General features: G+C 39.4%; 1 protein-coding gene and 1 long non-coding RNA gene across 4 annotated transcripts in view; one reads left to right on the top strand and one right to left on the bottom strand.

Annotated features, from left to right (window-relative positions):
- Positions 1-3,702: 3,702 nt before the first annotated feature.
- ORC3 (origin recognition complex subunit 3) overlaps positions 3,703-27,414 on the bottom strand; it is a 35,266-nt gene continuing 11,554 nt past the window's right edge. Inside the window, exons 7-20 of one of the 2 annotated variants that reach the window (XM_082756624.1) lie at positions 26,477-26,610; positions 24,830-24,989; positions 23,924-24,037; positions 21,909-22,042; positions 21,346-21,409; positions 17,920-18,036; positions 16,953-17,032; positions 13,086-13,219; positions 10,945-11,030; positions 10,361-10,458; positions 9,317-9,458; positions 6,100-6,216; positions 4,949-5,028; positions 3,703-3,913 (exon numbers count right to left, since the gene is read on the bottom strand). In XM_082756624.1, coding sequence (XP_082612750.1) covers positions 3,808-3,913; positions 4,949-5,028; positions 6,100-6,216; positions 9,317-9,458; positions 10,361-10,458; positions 10,945-11,030; positions 13,086-13,219; positions 16,953-17,032; positions 17,920-18,036; positions 21,346-21,409; positions 21,909-22,042; positions 23,924-24,037; positions 24,830-24,989; positions 26,477-26,610 — 1,566 coding nt within the window. In that variant the 3' untranslated portion in view covers positions 3,703-3,807. The remainder of the gene's footprint in view (positions 3,914-4,948; positions 5,029-6,099; positions 6,217-9,316; positions 9,459-10,360; positions 10,459-10,944; positions 11,031-13,085; positions 13,220-16,952; positions 17,033-17,919; positions 18,037-21,345; positions 21,410-21,908; positions 22,043-23,923; positions 24,038-24,829; positions 24,990-26,476; positions 26,611-27,414) is intronic. The other variant, XM_082756625.1, reaches the window with a different exon arrangement.
- On the top strand, positions 9,312-17,734 carry LOC309876404. 2 transcript variants are annotated; one of them, XR_014317168.1, is made up of 3 exons: positions 9,312-9,451; positions 12,463-12,630; positions 17,596-17,734. It is a non-coding gene; the product is annotated as an uncharacterized lncRNA (long non-coding RNA). The 2 variants fall into 2 exon arrangements; XR_014317169.1 differs by lacking the exon at positions 9,312-9,451 and adding an exon at positions 10,952-11,066.

Below are 27,414 nucleotides of genomic sequence, written 5' to 3'. Positions count from 1 at the left end.
TGATGCGATGGCTGTCGCGTGAAAGGCTTGTTCTAACAGGTAGCTTGTTCTTCAGTGGGGAAATGGTTGGCTGCTCCATTACTGTTGGGGGAAAAAAACAACATAGGAAATCTCAGGTTCTGTGAGGAAGTAGGGTGGTGCTTAAAAAAAGCAACACCTTCTTTGGAGAACCTTTTCAGAGGTGTTTTGGAGGGCTTAGGGTAAAGCAGAAGTGGGTAAGACTCAACAATTAGTGTATTCTTGGCACTGGGTTTTGTGGTTTCCAGAGCTTTTGTTGATGATTTTGCAATTTGTGTGTAACTGCAGTCCAAAAGCAAAGCAAATTGAGGACAATTGACTGCAACTTTACAGATGGAAACCAAAGATCTTGGTTAACCTGTTTTTAAGATAGTGACGCTTAAATTCTTTTCAAGCAGATCTTGGTTACTGTAAACTGAAAAAGCAGCACATACTGTGTGTGTGGATTTTTGTCTAGATAGGAAAGATACAGCCAGGAGGTTCTTCAGCATTTTTCAAGGATGAAAAGGAAGGAGATTGGTGCAATCTGGTGTGCTGATGCTTGAGATCTGCTCAAGCACTCCAGCACAGCAAGACCATTACCAGATTCTGGGTAGAGGCTGTGTTTTTGGAAGGATTCTCTCCAGTCCTCAGTTGGGAATTGGGAAGGATTTATCTGAGCGATTCTGCAGCAGGGAAGAAAAGCATTTAAATTGGAAAAAATATTAAGAGCTTATGCTCTTGTGACCTTTGCATGGATGTAATGCGATGAAAAATGTGAGGGTGAATGTTTGCCTTTAACACCAGGTTTTACTTGCTGTTGTAGTAGGCACCGTGGATCTTCTAGTTTCTCTTAAAAACTCTCACGTTCTTGTTGTTTGAAACCAGTAGAGGTATCAGGAACAAAAAACTTGATATAGAAGAACAGAGAAAATAGGAAATGCTTCAAACAGCAGTTAAGTGACTTCCAGTTTTAACTTTGGGCCACGCTTTTGTTGACAGCTGAGGGTGCTGAAGAACACCGTACGGTTACTGGTTCAGAGGTGAGCGAGGTTTGCGCTTAGTTTCAGATCTGGTATCGCAGTGCCAGCTTTGGCCTCGCTTTTCACGAGCACTGCGCACAGGGAAGGGCTCCTGGGGTGGCTGCAGAATGTGCTACTATGCAGGCAACTGTAGAAACTAAATTTTTTAATTACATACATACAGTCGATTCCACTCTTCCTGTATGTATTTCAGCTAGGGTATGCGAGGGTGAATTTGGAATATTTACAGCAAACAGTAGTAAAATAAATTGAGAGAAGCCCTAGACCCCTAGCACCAGGGTTTTGTTCAGGGTGACAGTTTCACAGCTGTACCATCCCTCTCTTCCTGATGTTGGTGCAAGATTCAGCAATGTTAATTTCTGTGTAGGCAGCTGGGATCCTGACTGTGAAACCAGCCTCTGAACAGAGACAAACTGGATAAGGCTCACAAATTTGGTCTATTTTTTTAAATGTCCAACCCTCCTTGCGGAAGGAAATGAAATATTACTCCTTACATAATTTTAGTCATCTTTTTCCCTTTTATGCATCTTTCAGTGTATGAAGTGCCACGTACTGAAGGATCTGATCCCAAGCAACCATAAATAGCATGGGTGACTTCAAGGTTCTGAATTCCTCTTGTCATTACAGGGAAGAAATGGCCATGAACTATTAATTTTGCTATTTATTTTTGATGTCATGTTGCCAGCTCATTTAGTGGTTAAACATCACATACTGTGAAAGCTTGCTTCGCTTTGTTTCCAAATATCCCAATCCCTAAAAGCTCTGAGAGATTGTGTGGTTGGATTTTGAAGGATCAGGTCACATTAGGGGATGGGAGGCTGCAGGAGGTGGCTGAGGACAGGTGTGGGGGGTGTTTGGCTGCTCATCCTGCTGACCAGTGAGACATTTGGCTGTTTTGCTGCTCGTGTTGGTATTTCAAGCCTATTTCCAAAATAAATAGGTCAGGTTCAGAGCAGAGGAAGCCTACGCCGCATTCTCCTCCTGAAATTAGTCTTTCCTCTCTGCTTCTTGGAAATGAAAAGACTGTGGAGCACATGTAGGTGCCCCTGGCTTGTCTCTGGAATGACGCACAGTTGAGTTAGTTTACCCCCATGTCCTGGCGGAAGGGAGGAATGTCAGCACTGCTCCCGTGAGATCTTAAAACTTACTGTTCAGAGTTCCTGTCCTTGCCTTTCCCAAGTTGTGTGTTTAAGCAGTAAAGGCTGATAAGCTCATCTTCCTCAACCTTTAATTTGCTTGACACCCTTTAGAGCATACACACAGCAGGAAGCATTTCTTTTGTCTCTGCAGTTAGAATGACTGGAAAATACACTCCTACTCTCCAAGGGTATTTAACACAAACTCCTGTGTAAATAGCTCGTGAAGTTCCAGCTTTTTGTAAGAGGACTTATCCTGCCCTTGTAGGGCTCTGTTTTACTTACGTGGTACAAACTTCAGAGCTCCAGGCTATCGTTATCAGCTGCTTTGGGTAGGAAGGCTGAAGTGCCACTGCAGCTAAGTGGGAGCATCTGGCTTCTGTTTGCGCTCAGCTGCCTCCAACCAAAGGAGAGTGACGGCACTCAGCTGAGGACAGCTGGGAGGTTTTCTTTGGTGGTAAACACAGTCTTTCACAATAAACCCAGTCATTCCCACCCAGCGCAAAGTCTAAACACTTCTGGAGCAGTGCAGCCGGTCGCAAGGTGATAAGACCGACCTGAGGCCTCCACCCCATGGCTGCAGAGCACGAGCCACAGCCCGGGGCGGGGGGGGGGCAGATTATCAGCGTGGAGCAGAGGCACTGTGCTGCAGGGGAAGGCTGCTTCCATGGTTGGAAAACACATTTGCTGCCCAAACAGGGTGAAGGCAAAGCCTAATGCATAAGATGGGCAGGGCAGCTCTTGAAGGGCAAAGAAAAGTCTCCTTTCTTACTGGTAGTGCTGCCTCTACTGCTGTGCTCGTTGATGCGGTGTCATGGACTGGAGAGCTGTCACACAAGCAGTGCTTCCATGCTCTCAGCTCTTTCTTTTGCTTGTGTAGAATACAAATCATCAGCAAAGAGAAAAAGAGATGGTGTGTGGATTTTACTGCCTTCCTGTAAGGTGTGTGAGCGCCGTATTCTTATTTGGCCTTTGTTGACACAAATTCCCCACAGCTAAGCTCCTACTTACCCTCAGTACAACAAGGGAATGAGTCAAAGTTTGCATTTGCTCTTCTCAGAGAACATAACGCTGTATCGTCAGACGTATTGTCACTTTCTCTGCTTCAAGATCAAGTTTTTCAGGGTGCTAGGACTGGTTCTGCTTTGAAGGACACGCAGCAGATGCCAAGCACAGGAGCTTATTGTCTTCCTTAGCATACTGAAATCTGTACTTCAGGGAGGGGGAAGGCATTTTATACTGATGATTCAAATGCTATCAGATCGTGAGCAAGTTAATAATGCTGCTTCATCACTTCTGCAGCTGACACATCCCCTGTTCTCATTTTGGCTTGGCATCCTGAATTATATCAGCACAGCGTTAAGTATTGCACATCAAAGCTGATGAACACTGGCACACCACTACAGTATCTGGAACACGAGCAGCAATAGAGCAGCGCATTACGATATGGAGGCAGGGTGTTAAAAAACAACATTGTGACTGCAGTTCCTCCAGGCACTGGGAATGCAGCTCAGCGTTCAGTCAGCCTTGACTCGGACTCAGCTTGCTAAGTCAGTTAAGACTAGTTTAGTGGGAACACAGCCATCGCCCAGCGTTACAAAGAACAGCTTTATTAAGGTTCTGGTGGCACATTAACAGCCTCCCCATGTCAACCTCGCCACGTGATCGGTTTTCTGCTTGCTGGGCTTGATGAAACCCAGGAGTTCCAGTTCCGAAACCGCTCGAATAAAACGAGCGCTGGATGTGTCAGTCAAGGAAACTGAAGACACTTTTAACGACGATAACCAACAGGGACACCATCATCTCCCAGAGGGGAAGATTGTTAAGTTATGGTAAGCATTGATTACACAAAATGTGTTGCACACTAAAATTGTTGGAAAGAGCATGCCTGGCCTCCGGAAGCACAAATAATCTAAACAGTGTTTCTTTTTGCTACCTGAAAACAACGTGGCAACAAAGGAACATTCCTTTTCACTTGAAAAGAAGCTTTAAACCTATGAAAATACTAATTTTATGTCTATCTGAAGAATTTCCACTTATGCTCATTGAAAGAAAATGGGGAGCAAGATCCTTGCAGAGAGATTTTTGGGGGGGTTCATAGAACAGCAGAGGTGCAGTGGCACAGCATCACCACATACACAAACTCATCCTCATACCGCTGTTCAACCCTGCGGCAGCACTACTGCTGTAGCCATGAGTTGTGGTCCCAGTGCCCGTCCTTCAGATCCTCTGAAGCGAGAATCAGGACCGAGCGAGAAGCAGGATGGATGTTTAGTGCAAGCCAGGAGCCTCAGCTCTGAGGCAGCAGAGCTCATGGTTTCTGCAGAGACTGCTTCATAAGCATTTCCTCTGCTAATGCTTTAATTGTCCCCATAAGAGTAAACTACCAACTCTTTCCATCTCCTCTCTAGGTCACAACTGTCCTGCCTCTTCCTCAGTAACGCTCTCCCCCTGCATAAGCAGATGTACCAACTCTCAGATGATTTAACTCAGAACAGCTGCTTCATCTTGTTTCAAGCTCCGTTGCTTCTATTTCAGATCCAAAACGCTCCTCTGGACAAAAGCTGCTCCCTTACCTCACCACTCCCAGCCCAACTATTTCACATGATCCAGTTCTGTGACTCTGCGCATAAAGACTGCTTGAGCCACTTAACTAATCCAGGAAAAATAAGACATCAGTGCACAAAAAGCTGCATTTTAAAAATCCTGGTTCACTAATCCCATAAGCATTTGAACGTCAAATAAATTTAAGACCGAAGTGAGAAAGGATACTGGATAACATCATCCACCTGGTCTGAGGAAGGTGCATCTGCATTTGGTCCCTCGACTGCTGTCACCACAGTTGAGAAAGCCTAGAAAGGGAGAAGCAGCACAGATTTAACACATTTCATGAACAGGCAGAGCTGCGTGTAAAATAATGAGCTCTGAGCTAATCACCGTCACTCAGGGGGAATGAGATCTCAGAACGGTAACTCTGACAATGTCAGTTTCACAGCAATCCAGAGAGCAAGCAAGGTCACACATTACCAGGGAAGGCACACAGAATGAAAGAAGGTGACTCCCTGAACTCACGACTACATACAAATACACTTCTGGTTCCTGACCCGTTCTCAGAAAAAAAAATTCAGAAAGCGAGAGTCTGTAAACCATCTGGAAAAATTAAGCTGGCTGCAGAGAGATCTATAAAACTGAGTGACATCAGGAGGCTGGATAGGGATCTGAGGTGCACTTTCTCTTCCAGTACACAAGCAAGGCAGCAGCAAATGAAGCACATTCAGAGAAGAGGGGTGTTCTGTGCACGGCATGTAGTGAAGCTCAACAATTCTTTCCCACAAGCTGCTGTGGTTCCTGAAAACTTGCACTGCTCAAGTAATCCACTTAGACTTCATAAAATACAGAGAAAACATTCCAGATTAGGAAATAGTGGAACTAAAACATGGCTGTTGGGAAGTACTCAGAGAAATGTATCATCTTGATGCACATTCTCTTCTTATACTGCCCTTTGGCCATGGTATGAGACAGGGTATCGGGCTTGACGCTTTGCTCTTCCCTAGCGTAAGCATTCTGCCCCAATGCCCCATGCTTCAGTGGTCTGTTCAGGCTTCCCTGTCTCCCTGAAAGCGTCATAAAATATTGAAAGGGGGAACAAGGTAGCTTTGCGAAGCGTAACGTCTGATCTGCAAATGTGAAACAGAAGAATTTCATCACGGAGTAACAATGCTGGAAATAAATGATTCACAGCAGGCGGGAGGGAGGACTCTGTGGGCTGGGGCTCTGGAGACACCGTGTTCTTGTGCAGGAGGGACTGGGGCCGGCAACGAGTTGGTTGTTGAGGGGCACACCAGAAAAGCAGGCACACAGCAAAGAGGTAAATCAGGAAAATACTGGGAGCAGCTGGAGGCACTGTTTGCATCCTTACGTACCTCCAACCAATCAACGAGATTGATTAATCTGCCGCACTCCAAATGGAGCTTGTAGACTATGCATATGTCAGGGGCTTTATTAGAAATGCTTCCTCCATCGCTTCTCAAAGCTTGACTCTGATGAAAGACAAAGGCAGTAACCCCAATCAGTTCTTAATCCTCAACAATCTATAAGGCTAGATTAAACACTGCACCAGGAAATTCACACGGTAAGTATTTTAACCAAATATTTACTGCTTGTGTGTTTAGTGCTAAGTTGGTGGTGCAAAGAAATAAATAGAACAAACAAACAAACAAACACACTATTAAAAAAAAAAAAAAAAAACAAACCACAGCTCTCCTAGGTACTTCGCTCCTTGTGGTCCTTCTACCATCTTTTCTACTTACTCAAATGATTCTCTGCTTGAGCTTTTTCCTGTTTCTCTAGAGAGAAATATTCTGTTCTGTGGATTCAGGAAAAGAAACCTCTCATGATTAATCTCAGGCCTTACAAAGTAAGGCCCTCATCCCCCCTCAGAAAGGAAAGTCTTAGCAAAAATCTGTCACATGGGCTAAAAACCAGAATTGTTTCTTTCATCTCAGAGTTTTATCTTTGAAATGCAACAATCATTTCTCTGGCTTGAAACTCAACACCTACAAAGGCAGAAGTCTGATTTCTCATAAACTGTACTGTGTCAGGAAATCCAGGTCATCAGCACCAAACCATTTACTGTGTAAGTAAACCAAAAACCACTGGAGCTAGAAGAAAGTCTCCGCACGGCTGCAGAAAGTTATGATATTTCACCTCAGTTCATAATTTTATTCAGTTTTCAGTCTCACATACTCTTAAGAAGCCAGCTCCTCTAATAAAACAACTTTGGATCATTCCTTTCAGTTCCTAGAAATTTTTACTAAAATGCTCTTACATGGCAGTAAAAATACACCAGCAAACATGCCAGACTTGGGAAGTCTATAAAGCCCTAGCGCCTAGTCCTACCTTCATAAATAAAAGCTTTTCAAGATAGGAAAGAAGGTTGGGCAAAACCCACAACTTTGATCAGGAATCTTTAGCTTATGTTTTATCTATCTCAGTTCCTGCAATTTGTGAGGCTCATGTTCAATAAAAAAAGACCTCTCAGATGATCAAGTCCAACCTCATTACTATGCTACCAACTAGCAGAGGCGAAGTTACACCTTCTGGGGGATCTAGTGGCTCACCACTACCCACGGGGGTTGCCCTACACTTCTGTCCTCTCTGCTACCGCTCCTAACCCCACGGCTTCCAACCACTCACCTTGGTGCTAACTCTGGTGCTGCTGGACACTTGGCATTGAATCCTAATCTTTCAGATTTTGTTTTTAATGCCAGCCTAAAGCTTGTCCGTTCACAACCTGAATCGGTTTAGGAGAGCATCCAGCAAGCACCAGAGCAACCTCAGTTGTCCCTGGAAGGAAACTAGACCAAGAGGCAGGATGCAGCAGGGCTCACTCCTTGAGATCAATGTTACCCCACGGTCAAGAACAAAATTTGCATGACCACCTAAACCCTGGGAAGACCCAAAAATGACATTTCCTTGAGCTGATACAACCCTAAGCAGTGACTTGCTGATATTCCAGGTTATAACTTGTTGTGTTTTCATGAGATCAGCGAAAACAGAATTGTACTTCTTTTTGTGTGCATTGTTTTTTCAGGATAAGTATGCTCTTCGGTTTGGATTTAGCTAAATAAATAACCAGACTAGACTCTTGTAAGAAATGCATCACATTATTAATCATTTGCTAGTACTCCACCGAAGCAGATCCTCTTCGGTCCTATTCTTGTGGTAGGAACAGCTCTAAAAAACCTTGCTCTGGTCACATCCCAGGAAAATACAAGCCATACAGAAGTCACAGGTACAAGCAAGAAAAAGATTTGACTCACACGGGTTAAAATGCTAAGCAAGGTACTCAGCCAATACTGCTGCTACTAGAAACTATGTCAAAACCTTCACAATTTACTCAAACATCAAAAACATGTTGAAGTACGTCACAGAACAAAGTGCAGGATGGCAGAGGACTTTAAGTCCTGTCAGCTCATCAAAGAGAATACTCATTCAACACGTTAGCACCTGGATTTTGCTAACTTTCCTGATCTTTACATTTTTTTCTACAGCATAAGTTAGTGATGTTCACATTAGGTTTCCTCAGTGGTAGTCCATTTGCTGCTAACTGCGATTTTCACAAATCAGACCAAGCAATTTTAGACAAAGTCCTGCACACAGCAAAACCCTCATTCAAACAGGGGCACGGTGCCAACAAACCCAACACAAACTGGGCTGTGGATTTCAAAGACCGATCTTTATTAAGCTTGGTTTCTGGTAATTAACTGTTGGCTCCGATTCAAGTACCACAGAAACACACAGATACAGCTATAACCAATGTCTTCTTCAAAACTGCAATCATACTTTTTAAGAGAAATGTCAAGGCACAAGGATAACTCCAAGTAGCATACATATTCCATATGCTACAAGCTATATTCTATATGCTACAATCAAGGATAAACCAGAGAAATGTATGTTCACTCCTGCTCCAAATCGTGTGCTTCTCCTTTCTTCCCTTTCACGGGTCATCCCAGGAATTTGATACATGAACGAACCAGGGAAGGGGCTGTTTTTCTTCTCTAGAAAAAGGTCAGGCTCGCTAACAGAATCAATGACAATCCTTTTCTTGGGCTCAGGAAAGACAGGATGTCAATACACAATGGATACTGAAATTAATGTAAAAAGAAAAGGACTCCTTTAAATATGCTTGTATTTAAGCTATTGTAAATTTCCTCACTATGCCTTCACCTCACAGCGAGCCTACACAGTGAGGCCTCAGCACCAGCACTGCAAAGAAAGTCTCTGGAAAAAGCCCCTGACACAATTTTTTTCCCTTGGACACAGTCCTCCCATTCATAATGGAGGACAAAATGACTTTTCTGCTACATCTATAGAAGATCACAACTAGAACAGGCTCTGGAAAACAGCTTTCCCATATAAAACTCTTTCCATAATCAGCCTCTTTATTTCAGCCAGCCAGATTCCCTAGCTCTTAGCAAAGTCCCCAGTTGCTTATCAACACGGCCGTGCTGGTTCTCTGCAAAACATCTGAGCACGTGCCAAGCTTCATGAAACAGCAAAACTAAGACTTGAACATCATCCTCGTGTACAGCCTTCCGAAACTACTCCAGCTCTGCAAACAGCTCACTGGTTTCTTACCTTCAGGTAGGAGTATGGGTTATTCAGAGCCGTGTGAAGTGCAACCCTGGGGGCAGCGTTCAAGTGCTCGCGAAGAACACTGGCTGTGTTGAAATACACTATCTCATGCAGCGTCTTGTGGTCTGCAGGAACAAGGTAATTTCTGAAAAAGCAACATGAGGTACGGGGCGAGGAAGGGAGATACAAGCTTTACCTTAAGGGAAAACAACAGAACTTCACTGCAGTCAGAGACTGCGATAATGTATTTCAACCAGTACTGACAAATCTCCCCCCCCAAAAAAGATGAACAGGACCAGAATCAATTTTTAAGCAGGGAAGTCAATAGTTAGCAACTCTGCATCTGAGGGATTTAACTTGGAATTCTAGCTGGGCCAGACAAACTAAAAAATAAGGGCATAAATGCTAACACCAGCTAGGTACTCTACTCCACAAGTCCTACTGATCCATCTTGAGGCCATCCCTATCTTCATATTTGAAGCTTTTTTTGGGCACTTCTGTTAGCTTCTCTTCCCCCACCCATGCCAACACAGGCTTTCAACCTGCCACCTCCCTTCACTAAGGCTGCACAGTTAACAAGTGCCTTCATCTCTTACCCCACACACCCCAAGCCTTGCAAATTTTCATCCACAAAGCTGCCTCCAATACCTTATTCGCTATGCCTTACTTGCCAAAAATGGCTAGGATATCACACTTGGCATCTAGAGTTTCATAAATAGAACAGACCAGCAAAGATTAGAGTAAAAACTCTTGACTTTATTTCATAACGTACACCCAGCCCTCCCCTCAACTTCACTCTGCAGACAAAGTAAGTTTGTCAGTTTATGTGCCAATTACTTCTAACCTATGGAAAACAGGTTGTATTTTTTTTTTTCAGAGTGCTCAACCAAAGGAAGAATAAGAAAGGGGAAAGAAAATAGTGTACTTCATACCACAAGGACTAAGACATAATTTTGACAAGATTATTCCCATGTTAACTTGTTAGCAAACTTTCTGTTTTAACTTACGATGCAAATTAACACAGGAATATAAAATAGAGAAGCTCACCTTACAATGCTGTCTATATAGTCAACAACTTCAAAACGAAGCATTTCAAACTTTGTCAGTTTCTTAGACCGCCTTGATTCCTTCAACTCCAACAGAGTCTTTAAAAAAAAAAAAAAAAGTGGTGCATGAAACTACCTGGGAAGTAATTATTCTCCAGAGAACACAACGTGTATGTTGAACATGTAGAATTATTTTTTGCTGGCATGTCTTCACTAATGATGATCCCAACTGTGATCGTGCAGCTATTTTTATTGAAGCCAGTGTATTCAGTTCTCATACTTGTAGGAGTTAGGTTAAATCTTCAAGCCTCAAGCTTGAAGAAATGTGGGTTAGGCAGAGTGGAATTTACAAGTTCAACCCAAAAATACAAACTAATTTGCACTTTAAAATCCTAGTTGCTATTATTTTCTATTCATCAGGTAGGACTGACATACATGATTGTTACTATTCGTTCATTTTGAAGCAAAGTTAATATCCGTAACTGTTAGGCAGAGCTCCAGCTAGCAGGGAAGAGCTAACCATGGACAAATACACCTTAAAGATTCAGTGAAGGAACTAGTCAGTAAAGCCTATGTAGGCCTGACCTTCTGAAGATGATAAAGGTCTGTCTTCTTCTGGAGCTCCTTTTGTGACGATACGGACTCATCTTGTTCTTGGCAAGCTTCTGCTACTAGAACAAAAGGGAGATTTCATCTACAGATCACAGGTAAAGCTCTGACCAGCAGTAACAATCATGATCCATAAAAGCTTTCTGGTGACCTACATAGAATGAGCTGATATTTTACTGCTCTCTGAAGAGGTGTCAACATCATTAAAAATCATCACCGTAACTCCCTTAGTAGGAACCGAAAAGATCTAACAGAAAACGGCAACAAAATTATCTTTTGTAGTTGGTGTTTCAAAACACATCAGTGAATAGGGCAGGACTGCAGACTGGTGCCAAGTTTCAGCGTTACAGAATCTTGATTTGATCAGTATCTTGCAGGGCTGATCCATTTCTCCAGTTCTGGAGAAAGAAAGCTGACTAGCTAGAACTAGTAACTTCAATTTTTATTGAAAGTTATGAAAATGCTCAGGCCCATGGTATCAAGTAACTCTCCCCTAAAAGCTCAGAAACAGTACTAAGAACTGAAGAGATCGTTAAAATGTACGTTTAAAAACAACCTCATCTTTTTCTCAAACACTCAACGTCAACAGTACCCATATACAAGCACACACTGCACAAGTCCTGGAAGACCTTTTCCTAACACATTCACTAATACATTTGCCAATTCATTCTTTCTTCTTCTGAAAAATAAAATAAAAATAAAAATAAAAATAAAAATAAAAATAAAAATAAAAATAAAATGATGCTATCAGAGTAACATCAAAACAGAAAGGCTTTTAAAAGACCTCCAGGTGAATGAGCAGCAGAGACTTACTATCTAGCTCACTGGAATTTTATCTACTGTTTGCATTTAGTTAAAGATTTCAAAACAGAGAACTTCCTCTCTTCACTGCTATAACTTGAGGTATTTTAAAAATCAAATCCTTCTGCTCAAAATAGATTGAACATATTTTCTTTCCTCAAGCCTCATGTTTTGCTATTTTCCAATTCATCAGAAAGTCTTGAGAAGATGGACTGTTTTTAGAAAACACACCACCACTAACACAATATTTTAGACTATCCATTCACCAGAAGAGAGCTTTGGGTACCTAGTATTGTTGGCAGACTTCTGAAAACTTCTGCTAAAGATCAACACAACCAGAAACATACAGGAAGAAGTCACCTAACTCGGCAATCTATTCATTTCAGGCTTATTTTAATTGCCCCACTCTTGCTTTTTGATAGTACCTTAAATCCTTTTTGAAAACAAAGATCATTCTGTTTTAAAAACTTCTTCAAATCAATATTTGAAATCAATACTGCCCTTCTTTTTGTTTTAAAGTTCTGCACATCTCTGAATTCCTTGATTATTTTTTTTTCCATTTTGATTTGATTTTATTTATTCCTTCAAGGTAGGAGTCCTAATATTTTATCCAATACTTCTTTTATCCAATACTTCTGCATTTTAAAGTGTTTCTTTTCTAAATTAGATGAACCTTCCTGTTTTCCAATGCAGTTCAGATTCTTCAGTGCCAGCACCTTCAGTGACAAATACAGCCTCTTCGAAAGGATCACCACATTGCCATACCACAGCCCCGATATGTCCTCGTACCGTGGATAACCACATACAGGGTACAGGGGCTCGACAGGTTACAGCACGGCAGCAGAGCCAGGACAACTGACAGTGGGTGTCCTTGCTTTCATATGAATCTAACTGAGGGCGCGGGTAAAATAACATCTATACAAAATATAGAAATAGCTAAATCTGGATTAAATACTTTCCATAAGCAAGCCTGCTTCTACTTATCTTTCAAAATCTGTTTTTACTTGTTAAATGTTTTTAATGATTGCAACATCTGGTAAAATGCTCAGAATACACATATGACAGATTTAGTGAGTAATGTTTGCTGATCTGTCCAATTTCTTATCTTACATCACTCTTCTGTATTAGAAGAGCAGGAACCACAAACCAATAAAACAGAAGTGGCATATTTGTGCCTGTGTATTTAAAAACAATCCTGAAATGTTTGACAACTTGGTACAGTACGAGAATATACCACAGAAAATGATACCCATTTGTCCCATTATAGAACAGCTTCAATTTAATCTGCAAAGGAACGTATGATAATGCACACCCACCTTCTAGTTTCTGAAACTGGGTCAAGAACTCCTTCAACTTCTCTACTGTCTTATCAAACTCCTTTCCAGGAGATGACACAAGAATTTCCACACATTTTTGAAGCATGGTTACCAAATCACACTTATTCAACATCCTAAAAGACACAATTGTTGACACAGAACGATGAAGTGTCTTTCAATGTCCTCAGCTGGAAAAAAAAATGATAATTTGAAAAAAAAATCCTTTAAAAAAGAGAAAGCCTCCAAAATTTCAAGCATTCAGTCTTGCTGTAATTTTTCTTGATGTCATTATGATTAACAAACAAATAAATCCACAACAATTCAACTTGGATAGATGTCAGAATGAGTTCTCAAACTAAATTTAAATTACTGCCTTCTGCATTTAATTGGTATGAATTTAGCCACTCTTAAAATCACAGATTCACTTAGGTTGGAAGGGACCTCTTGAGATCATCTAGTCCAGCCTAGCCTTTACTTAGTTCTAAGGGCATTTTATAAATGTCACCATTTCAATGCTCAGTTTCATTCACAAGTTATCAAAGCAAGTTCTTAAGTGAACTACAGAATCAGTCACTGCCCCAAGCCAGCATCTTTCCACATGCACTCCCATCACTTTTCATGCAGTGCAAGAGATTCCAATCAACACACCCAGTGGTTCTGAACTATCTCACATTCCTAACAGCTGCAGTTACTCACAGCCCTACTCAGCTTATTCTTGTGCTTTTGCTTTGTCTTTAAGAAGCACAAAACAAAGATGCTAACAGTTTAAGGATTGCAGAAGACTGCAAAAACATGGATACACAAAGAAGGGACTGTAACACAGCAATGAAACGATGGGAGTAGGTCTCATGTCAGCTACCTAAACATTGTCTCAGAGTTTCAAGGATGCATCAGTAAGAGTCTAAGGTGGCTTTGTCGATGTCTGGAAGGACAACTGCAATTCAGGCTGTAGCGTCTGATTGGCAGTTGATTTTTATCTGATTTATGGTTATGGATTTTCACAAGTCAACAGTTGCTTTCAGATACATTAATTTTGTACAGAAAAGGAGCAAGAGCTAACAAAATGAAAAGGTGACCTCGAACACAGAAGAGTGGTCGTTTATTTTAGTAACATTTTCCATTATTTATCTTAGTAGTATTATTCAGAAAGAACCTGCAAATTCTAGAAGAGTCTTGTCTTGGATACAAGAGCCTAGAGAAGAACTTACCTGGGCTATGAGGCCCAAACAACTGGCAAAAGGATGTTATATATTGAGAAACAGAAAAGGCTCCCTTTCAGCTTTTTTTTGTGCCTGAGATTACTGCAAGGTATTCCAGGTATCAGAGAAAGTTATTAAGCAAGGAAGATCATCCAGAGACATCCAATAAATGTCTCTTATTACTCAGCGATGAGTTATGAAAGAGAAGAAAGGAAGCCAGGACAAAGTCCACAGAAACTCCCTCAGAATGCTGAAGCAAGGATCATCTGAAGAAGGGATAACAAGTGAACAGCAAAAGGACATGGAAGGGCAGGACCGTGACAAGCAGCAGTACGTGCCCAATGACATCAACGATTCGAAGGCAGGAGCAGAGTATCAAGACAGAAGATAGGTCAGATCATCCTCAAAAGTTTTATCACTTAAAATCTTGGCCAGATGTCCAAACCAGTTAGACCCCTAGAAATTAATTGTTTGGCGTGTCATCTCACAACAAACAGGACTATACTTTTAATATGCACTGAGAAATTATATAGCTAAGTGAGACACACCAACATTTCTCAATTATCTTTCTTCTGATTGGACTGATTACCTGCTACACCTCACGCACTCTCCCTCTCCCTGTGATATTTTCAGGGCTCTAGAAAACTGGCTTAACGTAGAGTAACTACTTTCCAGATTGCTGAAGATAGATCACCTGAAAAATTAGTTTTGAGGACAGCACTTCTGGATGAATTGAAGGGATAAAAGCAGTCTAAGAAAAGGCTGAAGTAGAGAAAACTAACTAACCAAAAGCAAGAAAAAGGAACTCAGGGTTCCTTTTTGAAGAGCAAAAGTGAGATCACGTTGCAAATTGAGAAATAAGCTGATCAAAATGTTCTCAATTTTTACTTCCTAAATGAAAAGAGATGTGCTCCGGAAAAAATCAAAAAGAATAATGGAAGGGTGAACATATGGAATACCAATAGGTGGCAGGGCCCCTGGGAAAGCAGAGATATTAAGGAACAGTCAATAATTTCCATAGGCGAGCATAGGAAGGTGAGGGGGAGACTGTGAGTAGAAGTACAAAGATCACATTTTATCATTTTCTTCTAAGAGACAGCAGCATGATACTACGCAAAAAAAAAAAAGATCAGAGATGAGAAAATGAGTGTAAAACAGAGAAAGGAGTTAAAGAAAAAGCTGAAAAAATACAGTCACAGCTAGAATTCTAAGTATTTTAAGGAATTTTGTTGAAGGAGTTAAGAAAATGACAGAATACCTGAATTAGAAAAAACAAAATGAATTTATGAAAGCAATAACCCTGATCACTGCTATTTCTTTTCTACCTTTTATTTTCTACCTGGTATTATCTATTCTACCCTGAGCAGTGCTATTTCTATCAGAACCTCCATAAAGTGGGTACCAGGATGAGAGAAAAAGCAGGAGAAAGATATACTGGTAAGAACAAAGAGGGAGCAAGCCAGAATCTGATGATAGTATCAACTAGGAGGCAGGTGAATTCAGAGTGGAGGAAAACAAATGAAACATAGGAGGAGAAAAGGGAGAGGCAAAAATGACCACGAGTTACTAGAGATTACAGAACAGACAGTACAGGAAAGCACAATGACACATTTGTAGACATGGGCTGATAAGTGATTGAGCCCTGTCAAGATTCAAGAGAGTCAGAAAAAAATTAAGAAGGAATGACTGCAGAGATGGCAACTCAAGCAAATAATCCTTTCAAAGCAATGAGGGTAAAAATAGAGCAAAGTGATGGTGTGGGAGAGAAACTCAGTACGGCGAAGGTACAGGATGGAGAGAATGCTTCTTATGAGTATGAGCCCAGAGAGCGATCCTCCACCCAACACTGACACGGTTTTTCTAAGCAGTTTTCCTGTCAGACATCAAACCTCACAAGGCCAGAGGCTCTTGCGGAGGCAGTTATGGTAACAACTGTTGTATCAGCTCCTTGTGTGACAGAAACAATGCATTATTTGAATGAATGCAGCCATCAGGAAACAGTCATTTGCCATGAGAAAGCATGTTCAGAAGTCGGAAGCTGCAACACTGCAACTGAAAGGTTTTCTATTACGAAAATTGCCTTAGGTGACTTTTCTATTGTAAACACAGATGGACAATGCAAACGTAAGCTCTCCTAAAATCCTAAGCTCACAACAGCACAAAAAATTAGCCCAACCCCTGTACAAACTGGTAGACATGCTTATGAAAAGGAAAAAAGCAGTAAATAAGAAAGGCCTCAACTACTCATTTGGAACAGATTCTCATTTTTAAGAATGGGTCAAAATTTAGGCAAGCTAAAACAACTTTGTTGGTCAACTGTTAATAAGAAGGCCTTAAAAAACACAGCACAATAATGTACTGAAAGAATTTCTAACACAATCATACTTTAAAAGACAAAGTCCAACCGATGTTCTCATTCACACAAAGGCACCTTGATGCCTTTGGCACAATTACACAGGGCATAAGAGATTTTAGAATCTGGCTGAGTTTCACAGAAAACAGTAGGAACAGAAAATGAAAAAAGCCATTATACTTGCAAACAACCCCACAACTAGCTGCAAAGCTTCCAAACAGGTAGCATCCTCAGCTTCAAGTTCTAGGATAACAGATGACTGATATTCTATACATGTACAGTGGTATTAAAACAAAATGGAAAGGAAAAAATCACCTTGCTAGCTGAAGAAATGACTCATACTCCTCTGTCTCCCACACACGGTTTTCCAAACATGCACAGTGCAGCTCCCTGATCTGTTATGTGGAAGGTAAAGAAAGAATAACATGTTTTTTTTGTGTGTTTTTTTTTTTTTTTTTTAAACAAGCAAAGCAATGGGGAACTCCTACAACAACCTTTTCAAAGTAACATGTAAATCCTTTGGAGTTTGTTTCCCAGAGATGCAAAATGACCACAGCAGAAATTGAAATTATTTAGTACCTTACACAACTAACTTGATGGAGTCTATATATATAGATCACTCCGCACCAGGTAACTGCAGAGACCAGAGAGGAACTTGAATCAAATGCTCTGGCTAAAACATCTCGCAAATCTCAAATACAGGGACAGTTCAATCCAATGTTGTAATTAGGGCCAGACTCTAATAACAGTGTGTAATAGATTGAGAACTAACAGACAAATACACGTGCACAGAATAAATTAATTTTTTTTAGTGGAAGAAATTGCTTTGCATGAGAAGGTAGATTTAATGACATTAGAGCAATATGGCTATTAAGAACCATTATCACTGTTCCCTTGCTATCATTTTTTGTACAGGTTGTTAAAACTCAGTCTCATCCTCTGAATTTGACTCTTTTAGGTGGTAGAAGAGTACACATCGTCTGCAATACATACAGAGTGTTCCAGATGCGGGAAAGTCAACCTGCCAATTCTCTTGCTGATCTGTCCATCTGCCTCCTCCTACAAACTCCTTCCTGCTGACTGATGAAGTACCATCCCCACCACTAAAGATAAGACGTGCTGTTTCTCCCTGCCCATAGCAAGAAAGAATCTGCCTCCGTTTGGGAAGCAGAGGGCAAACCAGCAGAAGAGAACATATAGAGAAAAGAGTAAATACTTGTTCAGATGCCATACCATGAAACAACAAAACATGCTTCACTAAAATGGAGTAACAGTACCTCACCTGCTTGCCTAAAGGATACTTTGGAAGCGAAGATGTGAAAACATGAAGACATCTCAGAACTGGAAAATAATTTTCATGGTAAACATTCAGGTCCTCCAGCAACTGCTGTACTGTTTCCTACAGTGACAGAATAATTGCTTTGTAAGTCATTCTGACAATCATTTGTTTAAAACTCTCATGAAGTACTTAAAATGACTCTGGGGTTTTGACATTCTGATGTGCTGTGACTTAAATCCCCAGTGTGAAATTACGACCACCATGTAGAAAAGTTCTATTTCAACAGTTCGCTGCAATCACGCTGCATATTTTAAACTTTACTTTCCTCTTCCATCTCACTGAAGAGTTGTTATTGATTAGCATTATTATCTTATCATTTGCAACTATATTTAGCTGTTGTTTGGCGTGTCATCTCACAACAAACAGGACTACACTTTTAATACGCATTGAGAAATTATATAGCTAAATTTATTCAAATCCTTGCTATTTGCATTTTTATATTACAAATACATTTTAAAATATATTTGTTACATTATGGGTGCTTCCTGCTTTTACTAGGAGGTATACATAAAAAGAAAATTTCATAGGAAAACATTCTAGAGTTGCTGCTTCTATGTGCTCTTCAGTTGGCTTGCTTATTCATAGATTGAGATCTTCAGAAAAAAATAAATAAATCATGTATTAGGAAAAAGAAATTATGAACTGCTGCTATTGAATTTACCAGATCGCACTTCATTATCACTGACTTCCCTTGGAAGGATATGCAAGACTTCTGGAAAATCCTACTAGCAATTTCTGGTAGCTGCATTTAAGTATTTTAGGCTTATTACATTTAAGTTCATGAATCAAAAAATCTTCTCCCATCTGATTTCAAAGATCAAAAGAGAAAAACAGGGCTGTCTACATTTTCAGTACCATTTCCATCAACTCAGAACATGTTATTCCAAATGGAGAGAAAAAAAAAACACGGAACAACAAAACAAAGAAAAAAAACACACCCAAGCCACTGAAATCCACTAAAATTAAGCTGAAAATACCAATACCAAACATAAAACATATCAAAAAACCACAACAATAACAACAAACCAACCAAAAAACAAACAAACAAACAAAGTTACGTGCTGCTGGCAACACAAGGCAGACTGAAGTGGAAATATGTAAGTATCATCCTGCAGGCTGAAAGTAACACAGATACTTGGTGCTGCAGAGAGCTTTCCAATGTTAACAAAGGTTTGAGATGATAAAAAGCGTGAAAATGTTGCTCTCTGTAGACTTTTTATCTATTAAAAAGTAAAGGTCATTGGTTTAACAATTTAAACGCCTTCCAAGTCCCTAAGACAGACATTTGTAAGTTTATAGTTAGATTCTAAGTAGGATCATTAAAAGAAAAAAAAAAATCTTCACCATAAGAAAGCCGAGAGAAGGTAACAAGTTCTGTTTTATGCTGCTAAATCAATCTTATTCCCTCAAACTGCGAGCATTATAGCATCTATACTTCCCTCATCTGGTTTCTCAGATCAAAACTGATGAGGTTACATAAATTAAAACACAGTAAGACTACATATTTTGCCAAATAACAGAGTGGAAAGACAGTCTGTTTCCCTCCTTATTTCTGTTCTAGATGAGGTTGAAAACATTATCAGAAGGCCACACAACATACTTTCCATATAGATTGACATATTTACATAATTTTAAATGAAATTTGCCATGAAAACTTTCAGACAACATTGTAATTAATTAGGATGTAAAACTGCCGAGAGAAAATTCATTTAAACCCAGATTGTTTTAAGTATGTTGAACTCCTCCCTAAATTACTAAAAAAAAAAAAAAATGTGGTAACGACATGGGAAGGAAATGCAGCTGTTGGGTTGCTAAGCCTGAACGGCAAGTTTACCTAGTCCTGAACGTGAACGGTAAATTTATAAGAAGTACAATTAAATTTATAAGCAGGTAACACTATCAGCTTGGCAATGCAGTAACAGTTCTATTGCTATAGCAGAGACTACAACTAGTGCCTTAAGGTACAATTGGTTGGGAGCATCATGTGCACATAAACACAAGAATTCCCACTGTTTTTTTCCCAAACTTCCATGGTGGGAATGGACTTACAAAATAAGGGATATATTATACTTTTTGAACATACTGATGGGTATTAAAATTTAAAGTAGCAGCCCATTAAATGGTATTTGTTTAAAGAAACAGCCATTGCTGCTCATTCCCACTCCTTCCTTCTTCCGTTCCTGTTATTTCAGCGGAAGCATTTATGCACCTGCAGAGGGAACAGGCTGGGGAAATTATTCTGCAGAAACAAAACAGCAGAAAAAATCCACATTTTGGGTTTTTTTTTTTTTGGTCAGGTTACTTTAAGTTGGATTATTTCTCTGATTATATTCATGGTGCAGCCATGCAAGCTGTTGTCCTGGCACATCTGCTGAGGTGTGAATAAACAGCATGGAAACAGCAATAGCTTAAGCTATTTTTGACACTGAAGACTGCAGATCATAAAATCCCATATAAATCATCTTTAGCCTTGACTACTAGAATCGCATTGCACTCACAAATTTGTCTGCTCTCTTCCAACCATTAACAACGTTCTTCACATCTGAAAAAGTTCTTACAGACCAGGAAGACCTGCTAGGATACATTAACACAATCACAGAACAGTTTGGCTTGGAAGGAACCTTAGAGATCATCCAGTTCCAACCCCCCTGCCATGGGCAGGGACACCTCCCACTAGACCAGGTTGCTCTAATAATAATAGCCTTATCTCTGGTCGTACCATTTGCCTGACAGGTTAGCTGTACTTGAGGTGAAGTTAAGAGAAATGCATCTACAGGGAGTGGTTCAGCTAATGATAATTACAAACGCTTTTACTGTATGATGAATTCCTGAAGTGCTCACAACAATAGCAGTAGCCTGACTTTAATCACTTGACAAACCTCCAGATAAACATGCAACAAAGTTTTAATCCTGTACAACATCGAGTGTGAATGTGCACCATGGGACCCGGTCTGCCCTACTGAATTCAATCAGAGACTACGGAAGGGTAAGAGCTCATGAAGTAACCTCGAAGATTACTTACTCATTCTTCAACCACTGCACTCTCAGTCTGAGTAAGCATTAAAAGACCAGGCCATAAATAAACCTTGTAACCTTCTTTTTAAGCACTTTTATTTCTACACATAGCTAAAAGCTGACGTCAGAAAAGCTGTGCAGCTTGATATAAAGGTATACCCAGCAAGCCTAGAGATTTCAAATTCTGACTTGTGGATTCTCATTCTCCATTACTGGATATGAAGCACAGTATGCACTGTACAAAAAATGTTTTACAGATCTGTACATCTTAATCATATAATTTGTTATCTTTCACATAAGCCAATACATTTGGAAAGTTACTTTTGCTCTCCAAATGCATTCTTAACATTTTACCTTTAAGAAACCGTCTGTTGTCAGCAGTGCAATCTGCTTCTCTGATGTTTGATTTTCTACGTACCTGGATGGCAAGGAAAAACAGGAGCATAAAAATTATGATGTAAACTGTGCTTAAAAGGTCATAAGGTTAAAAATTTCAAAACGTTTCTGCTAATATAAGGATTTACTTGAAAAGATTCAAAAAGGGACAGCCAGATCCCAGCAAGTTGAAAAGCTACAACTAAACCCAAGAGATTATGCTCCGTATCAGCTTAACAAGTTGAGAAGTGATTTATGGTTATTTGTCATAATAGCCTGTTTCTGTATTAAGTACAAGAGGAAAAAAAAAAAAGTCCAAACGATGCAACAGATTGCAAACCACATAAGCTGTACTCTCTATACCAGATGACAAAGGGTGCCCGAAAATATTTGGAACTGCCCTCCTTTTGATGAATTTACCCTTGTTATACAAACATATGCTCAAGTAGCCTACAGTTATCAGTTAAGTTTATAGGTTCCCTTTACCTTTTCCAATGCTGACTAAATATGGGAGTGTGCCAAAATTTATTTCCCCCTCTTACCTTCTAAAAGAGGGCAGCCTTCGAATGTTTTCACACTGATTATGTGATAAAGAATTTATTCTCTTCTTTACTTCTTCTTGATGGCAACACAGTACACTAAGAGGCTGGGTATAGAAATGCTCCACAATGCAGAGCTGAAAAAAGCAAGAACCAGTGACGTTAATAAAATTCATCCTCCCTGCTATGTCTACCTTTTAAGGCTTTCTTAATCCCTACAGTGCATGTTCTATAATGGTAGTAATGCCATTCCTTTAAAAAAATTCATTACAGTTCATATATATTCCGCAACTCACGTCACTACACCACACTGATTATTCAGTTTTAAATACAGTCATGTAACCACCTTTTTGCTCTGTGTGCTATTCATGTGCAGTACCTCATTGTTTCCCCTCCTGCAAAACCATAACTACAGCTTGTCAAATATTTCCTATTCATTTATGGAAATTGCTGCATTCTTTAGGTTACATATTCAGCTCTAATGTTCACAAATAACAGAGTACATTTCAAGATATGAAAAGCAACTGCAATATATAAGCAAACTTATCGCTTGTTCTCACTTCATCTTCTGTTTCATGTAGACAAAAAGACACTGCTAAATTCTTCCTATGCACAAATACAAATATGCTCTATCATTGATTTCATCTGTGCTGAATATTCCTAGCACCAGGGCCTTGCAAAACAGCAGCATATCTCAATCACATCCAGTCTTAAAAACCCAGCAAAACAGACAAACGAACCACCACACCAAAACCATTTAAAATTAAAACCAAAGGGGAAAGACATTTCCTGTCAGAAATGTTAACGTCACTCCTAGACATAACTGAGGTGGTCATCCCTTGTAAAAATCACTTAGGAAATCTGACCTGAAATTGCTTTTTTGCACTTTACTTGAGTATTTTAAAGCACAAAGACACAGCCACACCCTGTGAGGGCTAGGACTTGTACTTCCGCATCAGGCCAGCGGGGAATCATTAAATTATGGCAACTCTTTCAAATAAGAGGAATTGAAATACACAGAAACCCACACAGGTCTGTCTGAAAGAATGGGTACTACTGCAAGGATATTTCTCCAAGCCACGTGCAATCACTGAATCTTAAAAATGAAGAAACCCGAGACACTCTGAATGAGTAGGGCTGTAAAATGGCAAGTTTTACTAACAGGTTCCTTTGTGGCACCAATCAAAAAAAAAAAACAAAACCACAATTTCACCATCCTGCATTAAAAGATTCCTCACAAAACTCTTGTCCGCAACCCAGAAAAGCTACATAGAGACTCAGACATGGAAATACATCTAGATACAAACATAAGCCAATAAAAATATACTCTGCATGGACTTTTTATTATAAAGTTTATTAAAAATTAATAAAGTCTTCCACTTTGTCTTCCAAGAGGGTAAATGTAACCCTTCAATTGCTGCACAGCTGCTTGGAGCACAAGAACCATCTACTCTGAGGCACAAAGCAAGAGGCCCTAGAGCACCTATTTCTCTGAAAAGGTAAGCAGTGTGCATCCAGAAATTATCTCAGAAGAGTTCCAGCAGGAAGCGAGGAAGAGATACTGGTGTAGCCTACTCACATCAGGACAAATTCTGTTCACAGCCCAAGAACCTGGTACAGAGGAACAAATACAGGAACTTGCTACACAACCAACTGGAGAGTTCTGCCAGGGGTGTTGGAAGCCACAATTTAATCCATAGCAATAAAGAGGCCTTTCCTACCCATTAAGGCAGGTCACCTTTTTAAGTTCAACTTTTAAAAACAGCTTTCTTTTGTGGCAAAATAAGCTAATAAACTGATTTTTAAATGCCTCCTTATACCTGGCCCTGTAAGTTTTTCTTTAAACCTTTAGCAGAGAAACACCCACCTGCTCACAGAACCAAGATGTTTTCAAAGGGCATTTTTTTCATCCACGTCAATCACAGCAAGAATGGGATCCAAAAAAAAATCTTTCAATGTCTAGTAATAACGCTTCATTTTCAGCACCCATTACTTGAGATTTTGTTACCATCACCTACCTGAAAGCCTTTGATAAAATTCTGGACAGAAAAATCATGGTACAAGAATATGTTGATGAGAACCTGAAGAACTTTCTCACTCAGTTTAAGTGGAAACTGGGTTGTTAGAAGTACCTAAGGGAGACAAAAAGGAAAACATAGCCATAGGAGAAATTCTTTCCTTAATTCAATTTAGTAAAATTTCTAAGTACAATTTAATACAACTCTCAGCGTATGTTAACATGCAACTAAGTGAGTTACTAAATACACTGCCAACTTGTAAAAACTGTATTTCTACTAGAACAAATACCTGTGCAAAGACTTTCAGTTTATTTCAATACATTTTTCTAAGTTCTTTTTACTAATAAGCAATGTTTGAAGTTAGTTTTAGCTTAACGTTGTTTTTGTATAATTTTTTAAGTTACAAATAATAGAAAATAGATCTCTGTAACAACCAAGGATGTCACCGCTTTCAGCATGTTCATAAATCCTGCACAAAGTGGTATACCAAAAACCACAACGGCAAAGTGTCCATATGAATTAACCATTTGGATAACTCTGCTAATTTTTGACAAGCAGCAGAATTAAAGCTGAGCTCATTTATTTTAAAGACTATCCTCTTCTGAACAAAGCCAAACTTGGATCAAAGCACTTGTCTAATGAAGATGTGGGAATGTCGAAATGTAATTGTCCCAGTATGTACGTACAGATGTGAATGCAAATCAAAGATGAAAGCAGGTGTCTATTAACGTAGAGAGGAAGCTCTTGGCATTAATAAGCTGCTCTGCAGTTATGAGTAAAATTTCCCAAATTCACAGCTCTCAGGAACAGATTCCATTCCAAAAGCTTCAGAAAAAACTTGTTTGTAGAGGCCACACATGTACACTGTCCTTGAATACACACACTCCTATTTAGAAAGGGAATTACCTTGTCAATTATAGTAGACAGGTGCTCCTTACAGGAAAGGGACTGGAAAAGCTCTATGCACAGCAGAGAGGAAACAGAGTGAGGAAGTAAGCCGTGGATAATCATTGGAGATGTAGCGATTCCAAAAACCAGTACTAGAGGTAATTCATGGATATGCTGACTAGATCATGGGGTGGGGAGGGGAGAAAAAACGTTAATAATTACATTATAGAAAATCATAAATAAAACACATTCTATTAATACTACAGCACTGAGCTCAAATGATTTACATGGAAGCAATGGACCAATTAAAAAATTTGTTGCGAGTAGTTTTGACGAGGAGTAAAAGGGGAAAAAGAAGAAAAAAAAAAAAGAAAAAAAAAAAAAAAAGGAAGCTACTTAAACCCTTAAAGCCCTAAAGCAGAAAACCAAATTAAATTATATTTTAGGATTCAAATTTCAGGAAGCAGCAGAAAAAGCATTTTCAGTTATAGTATTGCACTGACCCTATCTTCCAAAAAAGTTATATTCAAAGCACTGAATCTTAGCATATGACTTTCTTTTCCAAAGAAATAAAGAAAAACGAGAGGAGACTTTGACAGCTAACAGTCACAAGAACATTTACAAATTTTACACAACTTAGTAGCAGCAAAATAAATATGAAACCTCTCTGAAGTTCTATCTTCCCGTTGTACTTTAAAAAAAAAAAATCAGCTTCTCCAGATTCCATCTTCTACAGATAATTTGTTTTTAGTATATGCTTTGAGAACTGATGGCCAGGACTGAATGTTGATTTATTCATGTTCTCTTTGTTTTTATGACAGCCACACTTTTTGACCTTTCAGTTGTCATCCTACAATTATTTCATTTCTCTAACTCCTAAAAAGTCCTTTCTATGGAGTTAAATATGGGGGGGAGGCTTTAGCAAAATACAGTCTACTTTAAAAATGTATTTGCAAATAGTAGACCGTGACAGACCTGAACTAGACTATACTGCATTCCACATGCTCACGATGAGGTATCTATCCCTGCTACAAAATAAATAAATAAATAAATAAAAAATAAAGCAGAATGCTTAAAAAACAATTAAAACCTCATCTTCCCCTGCCCTACAGCATAATTATTTTGAGATGATTATGATTTCTGTTTTTACATCTTGAAATGTTCCCCGGAGAACCCATCTGCCAGATTTAAAGTAGCAAAAAATTTTATTGCAGGCCTCACAGCAAGTGAAACTGCTCAGCCGTTTTTAGAGGTGATGTCAGACGTGCATGCTGCAACTGAATTAACTCTACAGCTGCAGCTCTGATCCTACTGTAACTGAACAGAAGATGCTCTTTTTGGAGAGTAGCAGGGGTTATTGACTGAAATGCTGGAGATGATATTAAGGAGAACAGTATTAAGGAAGGACAGAAGCACCAGAGGTAGTCAGCTACTCATTACACATCCTGGTCAACACAAACTATATAAAAATCAGAGAATTTCTAGCACTTCCATTAGTAAGCTAGAAACCTTTAAACAGTTTACATCAGTTATCACAGATCACAGAATGGCTGAGGTTGGAAGGGACCTCTAAAGATCATCTAGTCCAACCCTCCTGCAGTTCTAAACAGTTGCAAATAGAAAATGGGTAACAGAGTGGAAGAACAAAACTTAAAGTCACATTACCTGCTGATAACTATGAAATCTTGAAGTACTTTTGTGGTGAAACTTTCCATATCTTTGAAGATAACCACAACTGGAGGAGACTGCCAGTGTCTGGAGGAAGTTCTTTTTTTGCTTGGAGTCTCAAAATCCGTTTTCTTTAAAGCCAATGGTTACACATTAATAAACAGAAGACAGTAAAATAAAAAAAGATTGAATCACGCGTACAATGTTATAATGCTCCAAAGTGATGTGGCTGACTTTTTTTCTTCATATTTTGTACGAATTTTGCTACAACTGTATGTATTACAAGCATCTAGAACGCAAATGTTCTTCTTTCTATATTGCATAGCAGGAAGTGCAAAGAATAAATACATTTTTAAAAGCTAAACAAACAACACCACATTCAACAAAGACAAGGATAGCTCTGTGGGACAGAATAAGTAAAAGTGTGTTGCGATCGAGGATAAAGATTTTAGTTGGGTACCTGGAAGTTGCCCATTTTCTATACATTTACACTGTAATAAAAACTGCAGGTACTCATTAAACTTTTATTTAACACACTGCTCGCAAAATCAGTTCTAGCTTTTATTCATGACAGAAGAAAATACTCGAATAAAACATCATTAGCTTTATTAAATAAAAGGATAAAAACCATTTACAGTTATTTTGTCACAGCTTTTCAACGTAGTAAGGGTTGCAGATGACACACTGCCACTAATAACATGATGATAACATGATAACAAACATGATGACATACAGCACTAAAATGGTGCCCCCTCCCCAGATGGCTGTTCTTTCTTGAAGTTTTGTTTTAACAAGCAAAACATCTCAGCGCTCCAGGGAGAACAGCATCTGGCATGAAGTTGATACTGCATTTTAAGCTTCTGGTTCCCATGTAAACATATCATAAAACAGTACTTTACTCAATTTCCAGAATGCTGACATTCATACCTCATCAG

The sequence above is a fragment of the Aythya marila genome, assembly GCF_965140915.1.
Source record: "Aythya marila genome assembly, chromosome: 3".
Lineage (NCBI taxonomy): Eukaryota > Metazoa > Chordata > Aves > Anseriformes > Anatidae > Aythya > Aythya marila.
Note: the sequence above shows the minus strand (reverse complement) of the source record. Positions and strands in the feature narration are given on the sequence as shown.